The sequence below is a fragment of the Echinops telfairi genome, unplaced genomic scaffold, assembly GCF_000313985.2.
Source record: "Echinops telfairi isolate 266 unplaced genomic scaffold, ASM31398v2 ScPeMD7_7468;HRSCAF=8506_0, whole genome shotgun sequence".
NCBI classification, from domain to species: domain Eukaryota; kingdom Metazoa; phylum Chordata; class Mammalia; order Afrosoricida; family Tenrecidae; genus Echinops; species Echinops telfairi.
This window is the reverse complement of record NW_022111369.1, coordinates 42,067,696-42,082,106: the sequence shown is the minus strand read 5'-3', so window position 1 is coordinate 42,082,106 and position 14,411 is coordinate 42,067,696. Positions and strand designations below refer to the sequence as shown.

Below are 14,411 nucleotides of genomic sequence, written 5' to 3'. Positions count from 1 at the left end.
GGGTCTCCATCACACGGCCCCCTCATTGACGAGGATATGATTCCCCCTCCCCACCTTTGGTGTTTAAAGCCTGGTCCCTTTGGCCCTTCATGATCGCACATGTTGGTGTGCATGCATCCATTTTTTCTTCGTCAATCCTGTCAGGAAGTATCAAGGCCAGGCTGTTAGAACAAAGTGTTCTTGTGTTAAGGGAGGCCTTGAGTAGAGGCCCAAAGTCTGTCTGCTATCTTTATATATTTATATATATACATGCCTATAACTATGCCTCTATAAATAGCTTTTGCCTCCTGTTTCTTTCCTTTATTTCCTTTCACCTTCTTCCTATCCTAGTATCATGCGCACCTTCCATTTGGCTCTTAGTAATTCCTCCTGGATACATTGCACTTTATCAAACCCCACCAGGCATTATACTCCCTCTTCACCACCAATTTTAGATCTCTAGTTGTTCCCTTATACCTGAATTTGTTGGCTCCCCACTCCCCCTCCTTTCCCCCTCCTTTCCCATGTCTCCCCAGAACCGAAACCGCTGGTCCCATTGTTTTTTCTTTGGGATTGTTCATTCTGCCTATCTTATATAGCTAGATGTAGGGTGAAAGAAAAAGAAAAAAGAAACAAACAAAAATGAAAAACAAAAACAAACAAAACGGAACAACAACAACAAAAACCCACTGGGTAGTTCCAGGCCTGTGTGCTGGCCATTTTGTATGTTTTCTGATCAAGTCTGCTGAGGTGCCAAGCCCTGTCCCCCAAGTCAGAAGTCTATTTTTAGGATTCCTTTCCGACTTGTTTACTTTGCTCCCCTTGATGCTCTGTCGCACTCCCTTCGTGTTCATCCCACTGTGCATGGGGCACACAGGATACACTTTCCACACAGTGGCTCCAGTGCTGTCCCCATAGCGCTATGGGTCAGTGAGGGAACGCTGTGTCTTGTGGTGGGACCAGCCCTATGGTCCTGTCTGTTCTCTGGCTGCTCTTAGCAGGGATGTGGTCCCTGGTGTTTGGTGGGCCATGATGAGATCCACTCTCTCTCCCTCTCTTGCCCTCTTAGTTTGCTCACATGTGGTCTGGGCATCTCTGCCTTTCTTCCTGGGCTATATCTTAAGTCCTGGCTTAAAAAAAAAGTTGTTTCTGACTCATGGTAGCCCCGTGGACAGCAGAATGAAACACTGTTTGGTCCTCATATCATCCTTACAATTATTAGTATGTTTAAGCCAATTGTTTCAGCCACTCTGTCAACCCATCTTCCTCTTGTGATAAACTTCCTTCCAGTTCACAAAGCATGATGTCCTTCTCCAGGGACCAATCTCTTTTGGTAAAATATCCAAAGTATGTGAGACCATACCTCAACATCCTTGCTTCTAAGGAGACTTGTGACTATTGTTCCCAGTAGATGCTCAAAAATAGTTGGTCAGATAACTGAGTATTGCTAAATCACATTCTTAAGCATTAAACCCAGAAGCCCTGGTAACGTATTGTGTTACATGTTGCACTGCTAACCGTAAATGCAACAGTTTGAAGCTGCCAGCTTATAGATGAGGCTTTATATTCCCATAATGAATGAAAGCATTGGAAACCACAGGGAAGTTCTGCTTCAGTCTACATTGGAATTGACTTGATGGCATTCAGGCTGATTTTGGTGGATAGCCTGGCCTTTACCATTAACTATCTGTGTGACTTTGATTGAATCATCTAACTTTTTTGGACTGAACTTCTGTCATTTGCCAAATGAAGAAGTCAAATAGGATGGCTCTAAAACACTTTTTTCAAAACTCTAGCCTACAAAATCAGAGAGATTGATACATGATGTCTTCTTTGTGGTCAGTTGCCACTTCCTTGTTCTGACTTTTATTTTCATCATTAGAAAAAAGAAATGTTATGAGCAAATTATTGCCAGTGTTATGTTACATTGCCTTATAGTGTTAGCCTTATAAAATGCTATGATTGGAGAGCTTAATGAAGACAAGGAGGCACAGAGAGAAGCTTCTAGCAAATATAGCAGTTTCTGAATCAGAGCCTCTTTGCCAGGACACCTTCTGGGGAAGCACAGTGGGGAATCTTGAATTGTGTTCCCTGTGGAAATCCTGTGAAGTGACATTAGATAGAACATTTTGGCTTGGAAGAGGGAACGGTCAGGTAATTGAAGGTTAAGAGACCTGAGACCGAGTCTTCGTCTGAGATTTAGCACTCACTACGTGACCCACGATCTCCCGGGCTGTTCTTATAAATGCCATCAACAAAACACCTGGAAAAGAATCACTGGTTACATAACATCTTTTATTGATGGCTACATCAGCAGTGACAGTAGAACTGCCACTGTGGGTTTTTGAGACTGTAAATCTGTACAGGAGTAGAAAATGGCATCTTTCTCCCCTGGAGCAGCTGGTGGATTTGAATCACCAACCTTGTGGTTAGCAGCCCTGAAGCAGCTTGTGGATTTGAACCACTGACATTGTGGTTAGCAGCCCAATGAATAATCCTGGGTCAACATGGATTGACCCAGGGCTTTTGAATCAGAATCCACTTGATAGCAGTGAGGTATCAGCATATTTGGCTCTTCCATTGCCTGCAGAGTCCCTTCTATGAGAGACTGCTTAATCCTGAATGCTATGAAAGAGAAGACATTGCTAGAGAAAAATAGCCCACCTCTCTCTTTTTACTTATTCCACAAATCCTATTGAAAGCTTTTGTGTCCATAGGGAGTACAGGGCAGATGATCCCTTCAGGACCAGCGGAGAGAGTGGTGATACTGGGAGGGTGGAGGGAGGATGGGTTGGAAAGGGGGAACTGATTACATGTGACCTCCTCCCTGGGGGACGGACAACAGAAAAGTGGGTGAAGGGAGACGTCAGACAGTGTAAGATATGACAAAATAATAATAATTTATAAATTATCAAGGGTTTATGGGTAGGGGTGAGTGGGAAGGGAGGGGAAAATGAGTTGATGCCAAGGGCTTAATTGAAGAGCAGATGTTTTGAGAATGATGAGGGCAACGAATGTACAAAGGTGCTTGACACGATGTATGTATGGATTGTGATAAGAGTTGTACGAGACCCCAATAAAATGATTTATAAAACAAAAAGACTTAAAAAAAAAAAAGAAAGCCTTTGTGTCCAATGGGGGTGAGGGGAATACAGATTTTTAAAAATATAGAAAGCACCTCAGTAGCTGCCCTCCAGGCATTTGCATACCCAGCAATCATTAATATCAGTGATAGCAGTCGAGATATGTCCACATCAGTCCTTGGTAGGGTTCCTAATATTGAACTGTTAGATACTAATTGCAATGTCACATTTTTGGCTTAACAACCACCTGCTAGTAGAAATGGTGAGATGATGATGTATTGTCATAAAGTTCTTAATGCCATTATGATATATTTACATTCCTCTCTGGGGAATGGATTCTGGAAGTTAACCCTCCCCATACCCATCCTTCAGTGCGGATACAGCCATCCATATTCACCGTTATGAACTTGGGTGGCAGGAGCACTCAGCTTTCCTCAGACACAAGTAGTCATCAGCTACTCTCCACCACATGGCTCCAGAGAGGGGCAGGGCCCATCACATGGCTCCAAAGAGGGGTGGGGCTCACCACATGGTTCCAGAGAGGGGCGGGACCCACCACATGGCTCCAGAGAGGGGTGGGATCCACCACATGGCAGAGTTGGAGCAGCTTGCCAAATCTTCCCAGAGTTCAAAAACATTTGGCCCATTTTCATTTTAATGACTCGATTAATTGATCTGAATCCAGGTTGGCAATAATCAGGACCTGAGTTGTCCTATCAGTCCAGGAAATGATTCTACGTTAACTATTCCGTAGTGCCCACGGCCATATGTTGAATTATAACACTACGAAAAGCTTAAACATTTAAGTGCCAACTTGTGGCTGCGTGTTCCTAATGAGTCATGTTTTTCTCATGCTGTGCTCTCCAGAGCTCTTCAAACCATAGTCATATCCGCCACTGTTTCTTTGGACTAATGAGCCTGACATGTAACTTTTGGATGTGTCTTCCCCAGTTCATTCCGTTTACTAGTCATCCTTCGGTGGGAAAGCGGTAGAAGAGCCGGTGGCACTATAAGTTAGGTAGTGGGTTGTTAACCCTTGCAAGGTTAAAGGTTTAAATCCACCAGCCGCTCCATGACAGAAAGATGAGGCTGTCTGCTCCCATACAGGGTTACAGTCTGAGAATTGCAGTATAGGTCGATAGGAGTTGAAATGGATGTAGTGGCAATGCACTGAGTTTGGCAAATGATTAATTTTCTCTGGAAGTGTTAGAAAACGGATTTATTGGAAAAGATTAGATTTGATAAGGGAGTGCATTACAAGGGGCCAAAGGACATACAAGCAGACATTGTTTAAGATAATGAGTAGCATGTTGTCAGGGGCCCTGGTGGTGTAGTGGTTAAGAGTTGGGCTGTGATCCAGAAGGCCAGCAATTTGGAACCACCAGGCGCTTTGAGGGAGAGGGGGGATTTCTACTCCTGTAAGCAGTTAGAGACTTGGACACTCACAGGGCAGGTCTGCTCTGTTCTTAAGGGTTGCCAGGAGTCGACATGGACTGGATGGCAGTGAGGGTCGGTTTTTTTAAGAGCATGTTGTCATGCTCTTAAGAGCATGCTCTTAAGAGACCTGCAAGAGATGAGCAAGCCACACGTCTTAGCTCCTCGTCCTCAGGTGTAGTATTTAAATGCTTCACTCTGCAGAACTTTCCTATGCCCTTTCTCCCCTGGCTGTCGGGGCTTAGAGCTTACCTAACACCTCAGTTGCATTTTGTGCTGTGAAATCTGCCAAGTCCTTGGCCAGAGAACCCCCACTTCCAGTTGGCTACGATGTGTGTTTCCTAGAGAAGGCTTGTTTCTTACTGGGGAACTGCAGCATCTCCCAGTATTCACCTGGCACCACACTTCCTTTAAAGTTCAAATGGAGCCCTAAATATAAACCTCAGTCAGAGTGCAGCCATTCCAGTGTTCTTTCAGGGAAAAAAAAACCCAAACCAAAACATGATGATGTGTGGCATGGAGAGGGTCCCTCTGTTTCCATATGAAATGAAAGGGATTGATAAGTGAACCACCTGGCTGAGCCAGAGCTTCCCCCACCACCCAGCACCCATACACTCCCACCGTCATCTGGTGGTGGGTGTGAAGTGCGGGCCGAGTTGGGAGGGCTCCGCCTTCCCCGGATGACCGCACCTGGCGTTGGCTGGTGATAAATGTTTGATAGGACTGGGCATCGCACTGGAATGCTTTGTTTTCTCTGGAGAGTGGAAATGAGGTTTCGGAAACTCTGCTAATGGAGACTGCTGGACAGCGTGCCTTCCGGGTAGAACTATTCTGTTTTCGGAAAGCTCTTAGGGTCAGGCTGATTTCTTTTGGAATGATACACCAAAGAGCGACCCAAACTGAGTTATTTCTTTTTCCCAATGATGGCATTTGTCAGCGGCCACCAGGCAGTTTGACTTGACTGTGGCTCTAGGAGATGCTTGGCTTAGCTGAGTGGGCATGTGTTGTCACGCTTGATGCTGCTTTAGTTTTCCAGACTGCAGTGCGTTTACAATGGCTCTTCACCATCGAAAAAGTCCGCTTTAGGATGGGTTGCCTGATTCTTTCTGGGTGATTTCTTTTGGAGCTCTGAAAAAAAGGAGTTGTTTTGGGGAAGGATTTGCTAATGGAGGAGGGCAGCGAACCATAATCTGAAGATGGCCGAATTCATTCTAAAGGTTAAATTTTGCTTGTTTATCCTGAAATTTAACTTTTGCTAAATGGTCTCTAAAATGATCTTTCTCATAGCATTTCACAGCATCAGCTATAAGTAAGCATGTACATTTAAGGAGTTGAGAAATGGAATTGTGTTGATAGATGTTTTTATTTTCCCGTTCTTATGACAAACCATATCTTGAAACACTAAGTCTTCGGAACAGGTTTTATCCTAGATTCCTTTTTATTTGAACGTCAAGTGTACAAGCGCCCTTTCAGTAAATTTGCCCACAGAGATCCTTTGATTCAAAGCCAAGTGTAAATAGCCATTGGTTTCCTCTAAAGCGGCAGTTCTCAACCTGTGGGTCACAACCCCTTTGGTGGGTTGAACAACCCTTTCACAGGGGTTGCCCGATTCATAACAGTAGCAAAATTACAGTTATGAAGTAGCAATGAAAATAATTTTATGGTTGGGTGATCACTACAACATGAGGAACTGTATTAAAGGGTCGCAGCATTAGGGAGGTTGAGAACCACTGTTCTAAAGGCTCTCTTTAATTTCAGTATTAGTGGAGAAGGTAGACCAGCCAGTTCTTGAGTAGTTAATATTTTTGAGACTCAAGGCATGATCTATTTGGAAACCAACTGTGGCACTTTGTCAGGGCCTGCTGCTGCCTTGCCGGGTCTGTGCTATTCATCTGTTCTGCAGCCTCAATTGCTGAGTGAGTAGCCAGTAGCACACGGCCCACCTGTTTTAATGTAAAATCGACACCTGTTGTGCTGCTCTAAAATGGATTGTGAAAGTGTGTAGATATTTTTAAAAGGAGGCTTCTACATTGCTTTCAAATATGAAACTCGTCATAGATTTATGATACTTTAGAAGGAGCCCTGGGGTGTAGTGGCCATGCCCTGGGCTGGTAACTGCAAGGTCCATTGTTCAAAACCACAGCCGATCTGCAGAGACACACGAGACTTTTTATTTCAGTCGAGAGTTAGTCTTGGAAATCCATAGGAGCAGTTCTATCCTGTCAGATAGGGCCACCATGAGTCAGAATGGCAGTGAGTGAGTGCAGAACTGAGAATATCTAAGTTGTCCCAGCCATACCCCTCTTTTCCAGTTAGAAACAGTGCTTTTTGTTTTTTTTTCACCTGACACTTAATGAATGAAAACTCTCAAGATGTTCATACCCCTCTTTTCCAGTTAGAAACAATGCTGTTGTTTTTTCACCTGACACTGAATGAATGAACACTCTCAAGACATACCAGTTCCTGGGCAGTCCATGCTGGGGAAGGGAAAGAGGATGAAAAGAGTCTTAGCGATTAGGGGAACTCTATTGAATAATTCTTTTCAAAGAGCAATAGTTTCCTCCCTTGGAGGGGCTGGTGATTTTGAACTGCTGATCTTGCAGTTAGCTACCCAGCACACCAGGGGGCCTGCCAAGAGTTACAGTCTCGGAAACCCAGGGGCAGCTCCACCTTGTCGTTATAAGTTTGCTTTGAGTTGGACTTGCCTGGACGGCAGTGAATTTATATATATTATATATATATATATAATTTTATATATTTATATATAGAAATTATATATATAATATATATATATTTAAAACATATATGTATGTTTTAAATAGCTGACACCAACTTCCCCAAACCAAACCTACTACCCAAGAGTTGATTCCAACCCACTATGACCTTACGGGACAGGGTAGAACTGCCCCGTAGGTTTCTTATAGGCTGTCATCTACATCGTCCTCTCAGGGTGGCTGGTGGCTTTGAAGCACCATCCTTTTGGTTAGCCCCAAAGCAGGTTCACCGTGGTGTCACCAGGGCTCCTTATTCTCTGTTAAGAAGAGCACACAGTTTTTAAGAATAAAATGGATATTTTGTGTTGAGCCATTAGATACCTAAATAAATGTGTACTGCATGCGAGGTGGGAAGGCAAAGAAATACATGTCGGATCTATCCTAAGCGTATACAGTGTAGTATTGTAGGGTAGCTGCAAAAAACGTCAAGAATCTTAGCAAGGACGTTGCAGGAAGTAGGCTAGCATGGATTCTCAAGTGACAAACACAAGCACAAAGGGCTATGTTCATGAAGGAGGAAGAACATTGTCTAGTGGGCTGCAGAAGCTTCATGACAGAGGCAGGGTCAAGTTTGAGGACCTTGAACAGACCAAATGCATTGCCTGGACGTAACCAAAATGAGCAAAGACATGGGGGCAGGAAAATGTATTTCCATGAACTTAGGCAGTGTCTGGGGTTCGGTCGGTGAGGTGTGTAAACCAAGGGTGGCCGATAAGCCCGAGTCAGTGAATTAAGACCGGCTCTTGGAGGCTTTGCCGACCTATCATGGGGAAAGTATCCACTGCGCTAATAGGATGTTGTTAGTAATACATTTGTTTGAAAATTCAGATACCAAGTTTTAATGCCATGTTCTTCCCTCATGTGTACCCAAGAAATGATGCTTTGGTGTGTGGGGTTATTTTCCCAGGGGAAGAATACTCATGCCTTGAGGATTTTGGAAAGAAAGCAGTTTGTACCTGCTGATGTGTTTAGATGCAGTTTTAGCTGGAAGCCTGCTGGGGCAGTGCCTATTGCTTCGATCATGCCTTCCTGCTAATTCTTGTTTTGTTTCTACCCACAGGTGCTTGTGCCTATCAGGGTTCCGTGTTGGAGGTAGGTGGCCCCGATGGGATTTGGATGTGTGCCTTTTTAACGTGAAATGCTTCCTCGCGGTTGCGGCATTTGTGAGATTGAGGTTGCTGAGTGAGTGAGGTGACCCTACCATTTGTAAGGAATGCTTATTTTCTTCACAGTGTGAGACTTACCTTTCTTCCTGGCACAATCACATTCAATTATGGAATACCTTTTCTGGAGTGAATTCGTTCCATTTGGATACTCGGGTATGGGAAGAGAAGTTCAGACGCCCAGCCCCAGCCCACGATTGGCATTCCGGCTCTCCTTAGTGTTCTTTCACGCAGAGAGAAAATTAGATCGCTTTCTCTTGTCAGGTGTGAACCAGAGCACACGTTGTTTATCTTCCTGTTGCGTGTGTGGCTTCCTGGGACCCCTCCCCTCCCTCTTTCCCAAATAAGTGTGATTGTCAAGTCAGCGGGATATGGAGAATTCCTGATGGTTGCTCTGGAGGGTGCACTTCATTTTGGGTAAACAACAAACAAATTAACATCTTCTCCCAGAACCTTTGCCACGTGGGGTGGAATTGATTTTGAATTTAATGTCAGGATGACTTGGGGGAAAAGCTGATGCAAGTCTCATGCATTTCTTCCCATTAATAATGTACTGTGGTGCATAACAGTGTGTTAAAGCCTTATTGAAAAGACTATCTACACTCCATCAACTCTAATAAATTGTGTGACAAGTCATTCTTCACCACTTTGTTATTTGGGTTTAATAAATGCTGTAATAAAACAGAACGGAGATGGTTGGAGCGGGCTTGCTCATTTACATCACAGCCTACTATTGACATGTATGTTATTAATAAGTCATCTTGGATTATCCTTGCGGTGTTAAAATAGGACTATCTGAAATATCCAAGTGGACTTGGATATTTATCCAAGTAGATAAGTGGACGCTTTTTGAAGTAATATTCTTGATTATGAACTTCACATAATGCAGTTACTGCGCTGAAGATGTCTATATTTGTTTTCCATATATTTTTCTATGAAAGCATCAAGTGAAAGCCATTTTCCTTCTTTTGCTCATTTTATGCCCTCAAAGGCCGATATTTCTCTCTGTTCTTTAATATGTTTTAGGACCTACTTTTTAATCAAAGTGCCTTAATGATAAGTCATCAGTTTTGATTTGTTTTGTTTTGAAGAACCGTGTATATATTGTAGGCAAGTCACTTACCCATGTTTTTATAAGAGACTAGCATATTGTGCAAACTGTTTTATAATTTCTTAATATTGTCTCATCTCTGTTGACTCCATGCATATGTGAAAGAGGCAGGCCATATGTTATTTCATGTCCTCACTCCTGTACTGTAATGAAGAACCAAGGAAGAGAGAGATGAAAATATTTGAGAAGGTAATTGACCATTAAGGAGCCGATCAGGACAAAACAGCTTGTCTTCTGTTTGTTCTGTCTGTATCCAAAGACAAGTAGCCATCTCTGACTGCCCTCTATGGTATCGACAAATCCCCAGGTGGCACAAATGGTTACGCTCTGAACTGTTAACCAAACGTTGGTGACTGAGTCCTGCCCAGAGGTGTGTTGGATGTTAGTCCTGGCAGTCTGCTTCATAAAGGTCGCCACCTTGAAATCTTAGTAGAGTGCAGTTCTGCTCACACCCTCGGGGTCAGGGTGGTGGTCTGCAGGAGTCGGGGTCAACTAGACAGTAGCTACCAATAACAACAACGGGTGCTATTATGTGCTTGGTTATGAAAGGGTCAGTCTCTTGGAGAGATCAAGTTTGATCACATGGCCGGGGAGACTCTAGCCAGCTTGCGTTCACTGGGTAGTGTTGCTCCCCTCTGCACTGTGCTCCAACTAGCTGTCAGTGCTTCAGTGCACCAAGACACTCCTGACCAGCCCCAGCTGACTTATTTGCTTACCATGACTCAGTTATGTGTGTGCATAAATCTGAACGAGCCAAATATACTGATTATTGACATAGTGCAATTCATTCCGAGAGGCAGTATCTTTATTGCCATAGTAAACACTGAAAACTCAAGCTCAGTCCCATCAAGGCAATTCTGACTCACAGTGACCCTGTAGGACAGGGTGGAGCTGCCCCTGTAGGTTTCTGAGATGGTAACTCTTTGTGGGAGTAGAAAACCCCATCTTCCTCCCATGGAGCAGCTGGTGGTGTTGAATTGCTGACCTGCGCCACGTTGGGTAGTGTGAGAGATCAATGTGCTCGGCTGTTAAGTGAAAGGCCGGAGGTTCACATTCTTGCAGAGACACTTCAGAAGAAAGGACTGAAGATCTACTTGCACAGTCAGCCAATGAGAACCTTCTGGGGCACAGTTCTGTTGCACACACACAGAACAACCATGCCTTGCAGTTAAAGCGGTGGCAAGTGTTTGTTTCTGTAAAAATTAAACTAATATTTATTAAGTGACAACTATGAACCTGCTGTTCTAAGCAGGAGGAACAAGTCAGTAAGCTAATAGACAAAACCACCTACCTGCTATAGCAAAGTGGGGTGAAGAAATTAAATGGTGCCCAGCTATCAGATAAAATAGTGTCTGGGTTCTTAAAGGCTATCCAAACAAACAGCCATCTAAGTGAGATGCCAACTAAGTCCATGTGGAAGAAGCACTCCAACATCAGTGACTCAAGGATTGTGAGTCATATACTCTGAAGCTGAAGGAGGGAATGGTATTAGAGCCTGAATTGTGAGGCTCTTGTTTGCAGAAGGCTAAAGATGACAGAGGGAGCCCAAGATACATATATGGGACCCACACAGGAGATTGTGCCCGTGGTGTTTTCCCTCGATTGTAATAGAGGGAGGAGAGGATGGTGAGGACAGCAGTGACTAAACAGTGCATTGGGAAGGTGACTGTGAAGATCAAAATGATAACTCTGACTCGAACAGTTAAAACCCTGTCATTTGATTCCCCCCTACCGCTCTTGTCCCCCACTCTGATGTATCTTGGGCCTGATCTGGTTTTCAACATTTTCTGGTTTTTGTTGTTGATTTTTTCTCATATTGGGGTTTATCTTAAATGTGTTTTGTCATTGGGGTTAACCTGCTTGAGCTTTGGTTATATGTGTTTCTGTTTTACAGTCTAGGAAACCCAGGATTGATGAACCTATAGTGACAGCAAATAAAAGAAGGATTCCGGGGGGGTAGAGCGGGAAAGGGGGGTGGGTAATGGGGAGCTGATAACAAGGAATTCAAAAGGAAAGAGAATTGTACAATACTGCTTGATGTGATTGAACTGTGGAATGATAATGATGTATCAGTATTAGCTCCCAATCAAATGGTTTTAAAAACAAAACAAAACCAAAAACCCCTTGCCCGGATAAAGCTTGAATTCTAATGGATAAGCTGTATGAAATTGGTCATATAAATGTGCTATGAAGAAAAAACGATGCAGGGAGGGGATATGAAAGGTGGGCTAAGTAGCGATTGAGCCTCATGTCGTCAAATAGTGTCATAGGTAAAGCTTCACTAAGAAGGTGATAGTTGACCTTAAAAGAGGTGAGATTGCTCATTTCTGTGGCTTTAACAGGGAAGAGAATTCCAGAGGGCGGGAACAGCAAGCGGACGGATGGTGAAGTGGGCTCTTGCTTGACAATCTGAGATGGTGCGTTGAGGGGCTCGACTGCTAACTGATGAATGGGCAGCTCAGGGTCACCGGTATGGGCGAAAGATGAGGCCGTCTGCTTCCTTGCAGATTTACAGCCTTGGAAAGCCTGTAGGGCAGGTCGCTCTCCCGCAGCTTCCCCATGAGTTGGAATTGACTTAGCGCCAGTGTGGAGGCCAGAGAGGCAGGAACATATACCATCACAGAGCAGACGATGAAGTCAGAGGGATGGACAGGGGAGAGAGTGTGTGGGGCTTTGTAGGCACGCATATAGGGGTGGGGAGGGCTTGAGCAGAAGAGGGACAAAAGCTGACTTACAGTTTAATACAACTTGCCATAATGTGAAGGTGGAAAGAAACAGTGTGCTTGTTTCTAGGGAAACTAAGCGGAATAGTTTGAAGTGACTCCATAGAGGTGAGTCACCAAGACATTTGCTGTCAAGCTGAGTGTGGGAGAAAGAGCTGTAAGGGATTCAGGGGGAACAGGAACGTCTACAGAGTCTTCATGTAGATTTATTTGCAAGCACCTTCTCTTTCCAATTAGAGGAAATTGCAAAGGGCCGTGGGCAGTGATGCATTGTGGGCATGGCTCAATGCTAGGAAGACTGCTGCATGGCCCAGGGTTGCAGAAAGCCACGAGGGAGCTTGGAGAAAGACTGTGTTTATGTTTTTGGATGACAGAGTCTTAAGACTTTTGCCCGGTATTCTAGGATTCCCTGAAAAAGCCACTGCTTGGGTGGGAGACCTTCCAGAATCAGACTGTCACAATTGAGAGCTGGGTCTGAGAAGGGTGGAATTATATCCTCATCTGATGCCTAAATAACTTCTACAGACTCACGTTCCCACCTTCCATCGTTCAGGTTGTCATATGGTTGTGGCTTGTGAGTTGCTATGATGCTGGAATCTCTGCCATAGGTATTTCAAATACCAGCATGTTTGTCCCTGGGGGATAGGTTTCAGACAAAGAAGAGAGAGCTAGCAATCTCTTTGAGAAAGTTAGCCCATGACAAGCCTATGGATTATGGCGGAATACTGCCTGATAAAGTGCTGAATGAATAGGCCCATAGGTTGGGTGACACTTAAAATACTCACTGGCTACACAATGGATTTGAGCTGACCAGGAACAGTCCTGAAGGCAGCAGGACTGGGCAGTGTTTTGCTCCATTGTTCTTGGGATCCCTGTGAGTCAGAGCTCACCCCAGGGCAGCTAACAAAGTGAACAAGACACCCTCCCATGTAGAGCTAGAAGTGACTAAGCTGTCTAAATTAAGCTGTTGACACCTCAGGATCACATAGGCTGGGGTGCTTCTTCCATGTGGGCTTTGTTGCGTCTGAGCTAGATGGCTGCTTGTTTATCTTCAAGCCTTTAAGACCCCAGACCCTATATCTTTTGATAGTTGGGAATCAGCTTTCTTCACATTTGCTTATGCACCCACCATTTGATCTTCAGCAATCATGCCAGGAAGGTGAGCATTCCAGGAGGCCAGATTGTTAGAACAAAGTGTCCTTGTGTTGAGGGAGGACTTGAATAGAGCTGTCTAAACTGAAGTCAGGGATGTGAAATTCTGGGGGTTATTGGTTGCTCAGGTGAATAGCCAAAAACACAGGGTTGGTCTGGTTGTAAAATCGCAAAACATGGGCTCTCCCTTGGAGAATTCCTTGAAACATGTGAAGCAAACGAAACTATGGCCTTGGCTCCTGGTTGCTACCTCTCCACCTGCTTTGTTGGAGATTTTGATAGAGTAGGACATCTAGACCTTGCTGTCTGCAGATGTGGGTTAGATTCTTCCTCATGCTATAAACCTGCTTGGTGACCCACGCCAAACTATAAAACTTTTCCAAACCTCTATAATATCTTATGTGAACGAGGATAAATAAATCCTCGCTTGCAGGTATTGGGGGAAATAACAGCCAGAATGTTCCTTTGAAGCAAGGATGGTGAGATTTTTGTCTCACGTACTTTGGTCGTGTTAGGAGAGACCAGTCCCTGGGGAAGACATCATGCTGGGTAGAGTAGAGGGTCAGCGAAGGGAGCTGAAGATCCTTGATGAGATGGGTTGTCACAGTGGCTGCAACAATGGGCTCACACGTAACAACAGTGATGAGCATGGCGCAGGACTGGGCAGGGTTTCTTTCTGCTACACGCAAGGTGGCTCTGCGTCAGAACTGTGACGGCACCTCACAACAGCATGCATTTCATACTGCCCACAAACCCGTGAAATAGGCTCTGTTGTTACAGATGAGGCTAGTGGAAGCCACTTGTCCAAACTGAAACCAAACTAAATAAAGAAGGTTGCCAGGTGACTGACTCAGCACAACCTGGTGTGAGTGGATCTTTGCTCCTTGGGTTTCCAATGGCTGTGATCCTTCGGGTGGATTTTAACCTCTGGTCTTTTGGCTCGTTGTTTAACTCTTTGTGACCCAGGGATTTTTCTGCCAGGTCACACCAAC

General features: G+C 44.4%; 1 protein-coding gene across 1 annotated transcript in view; it reads left to right on the top strand.

Annotated features, from left to right (window-relative positions):
- Nucleotides 1–14,411, top strand: part of FRAS1 (Fraser extracellular matrix complex subunit 1) — a 593,853-nt gene that overhangs the window by 13,931 nt on the left and 565,511 nt on the right. The window contains exon 2 of the mRNA XM_013004822.2: nucleotides 8,331–8,362. Coding sequence (XP_012860276.2) covers nucleotides 8,331–8,362 — 32 coding nt within the window. The remainder of the gene's footprint in view (nucleotides 1–8,330; nucleotides 8,363–14,411) is intronic.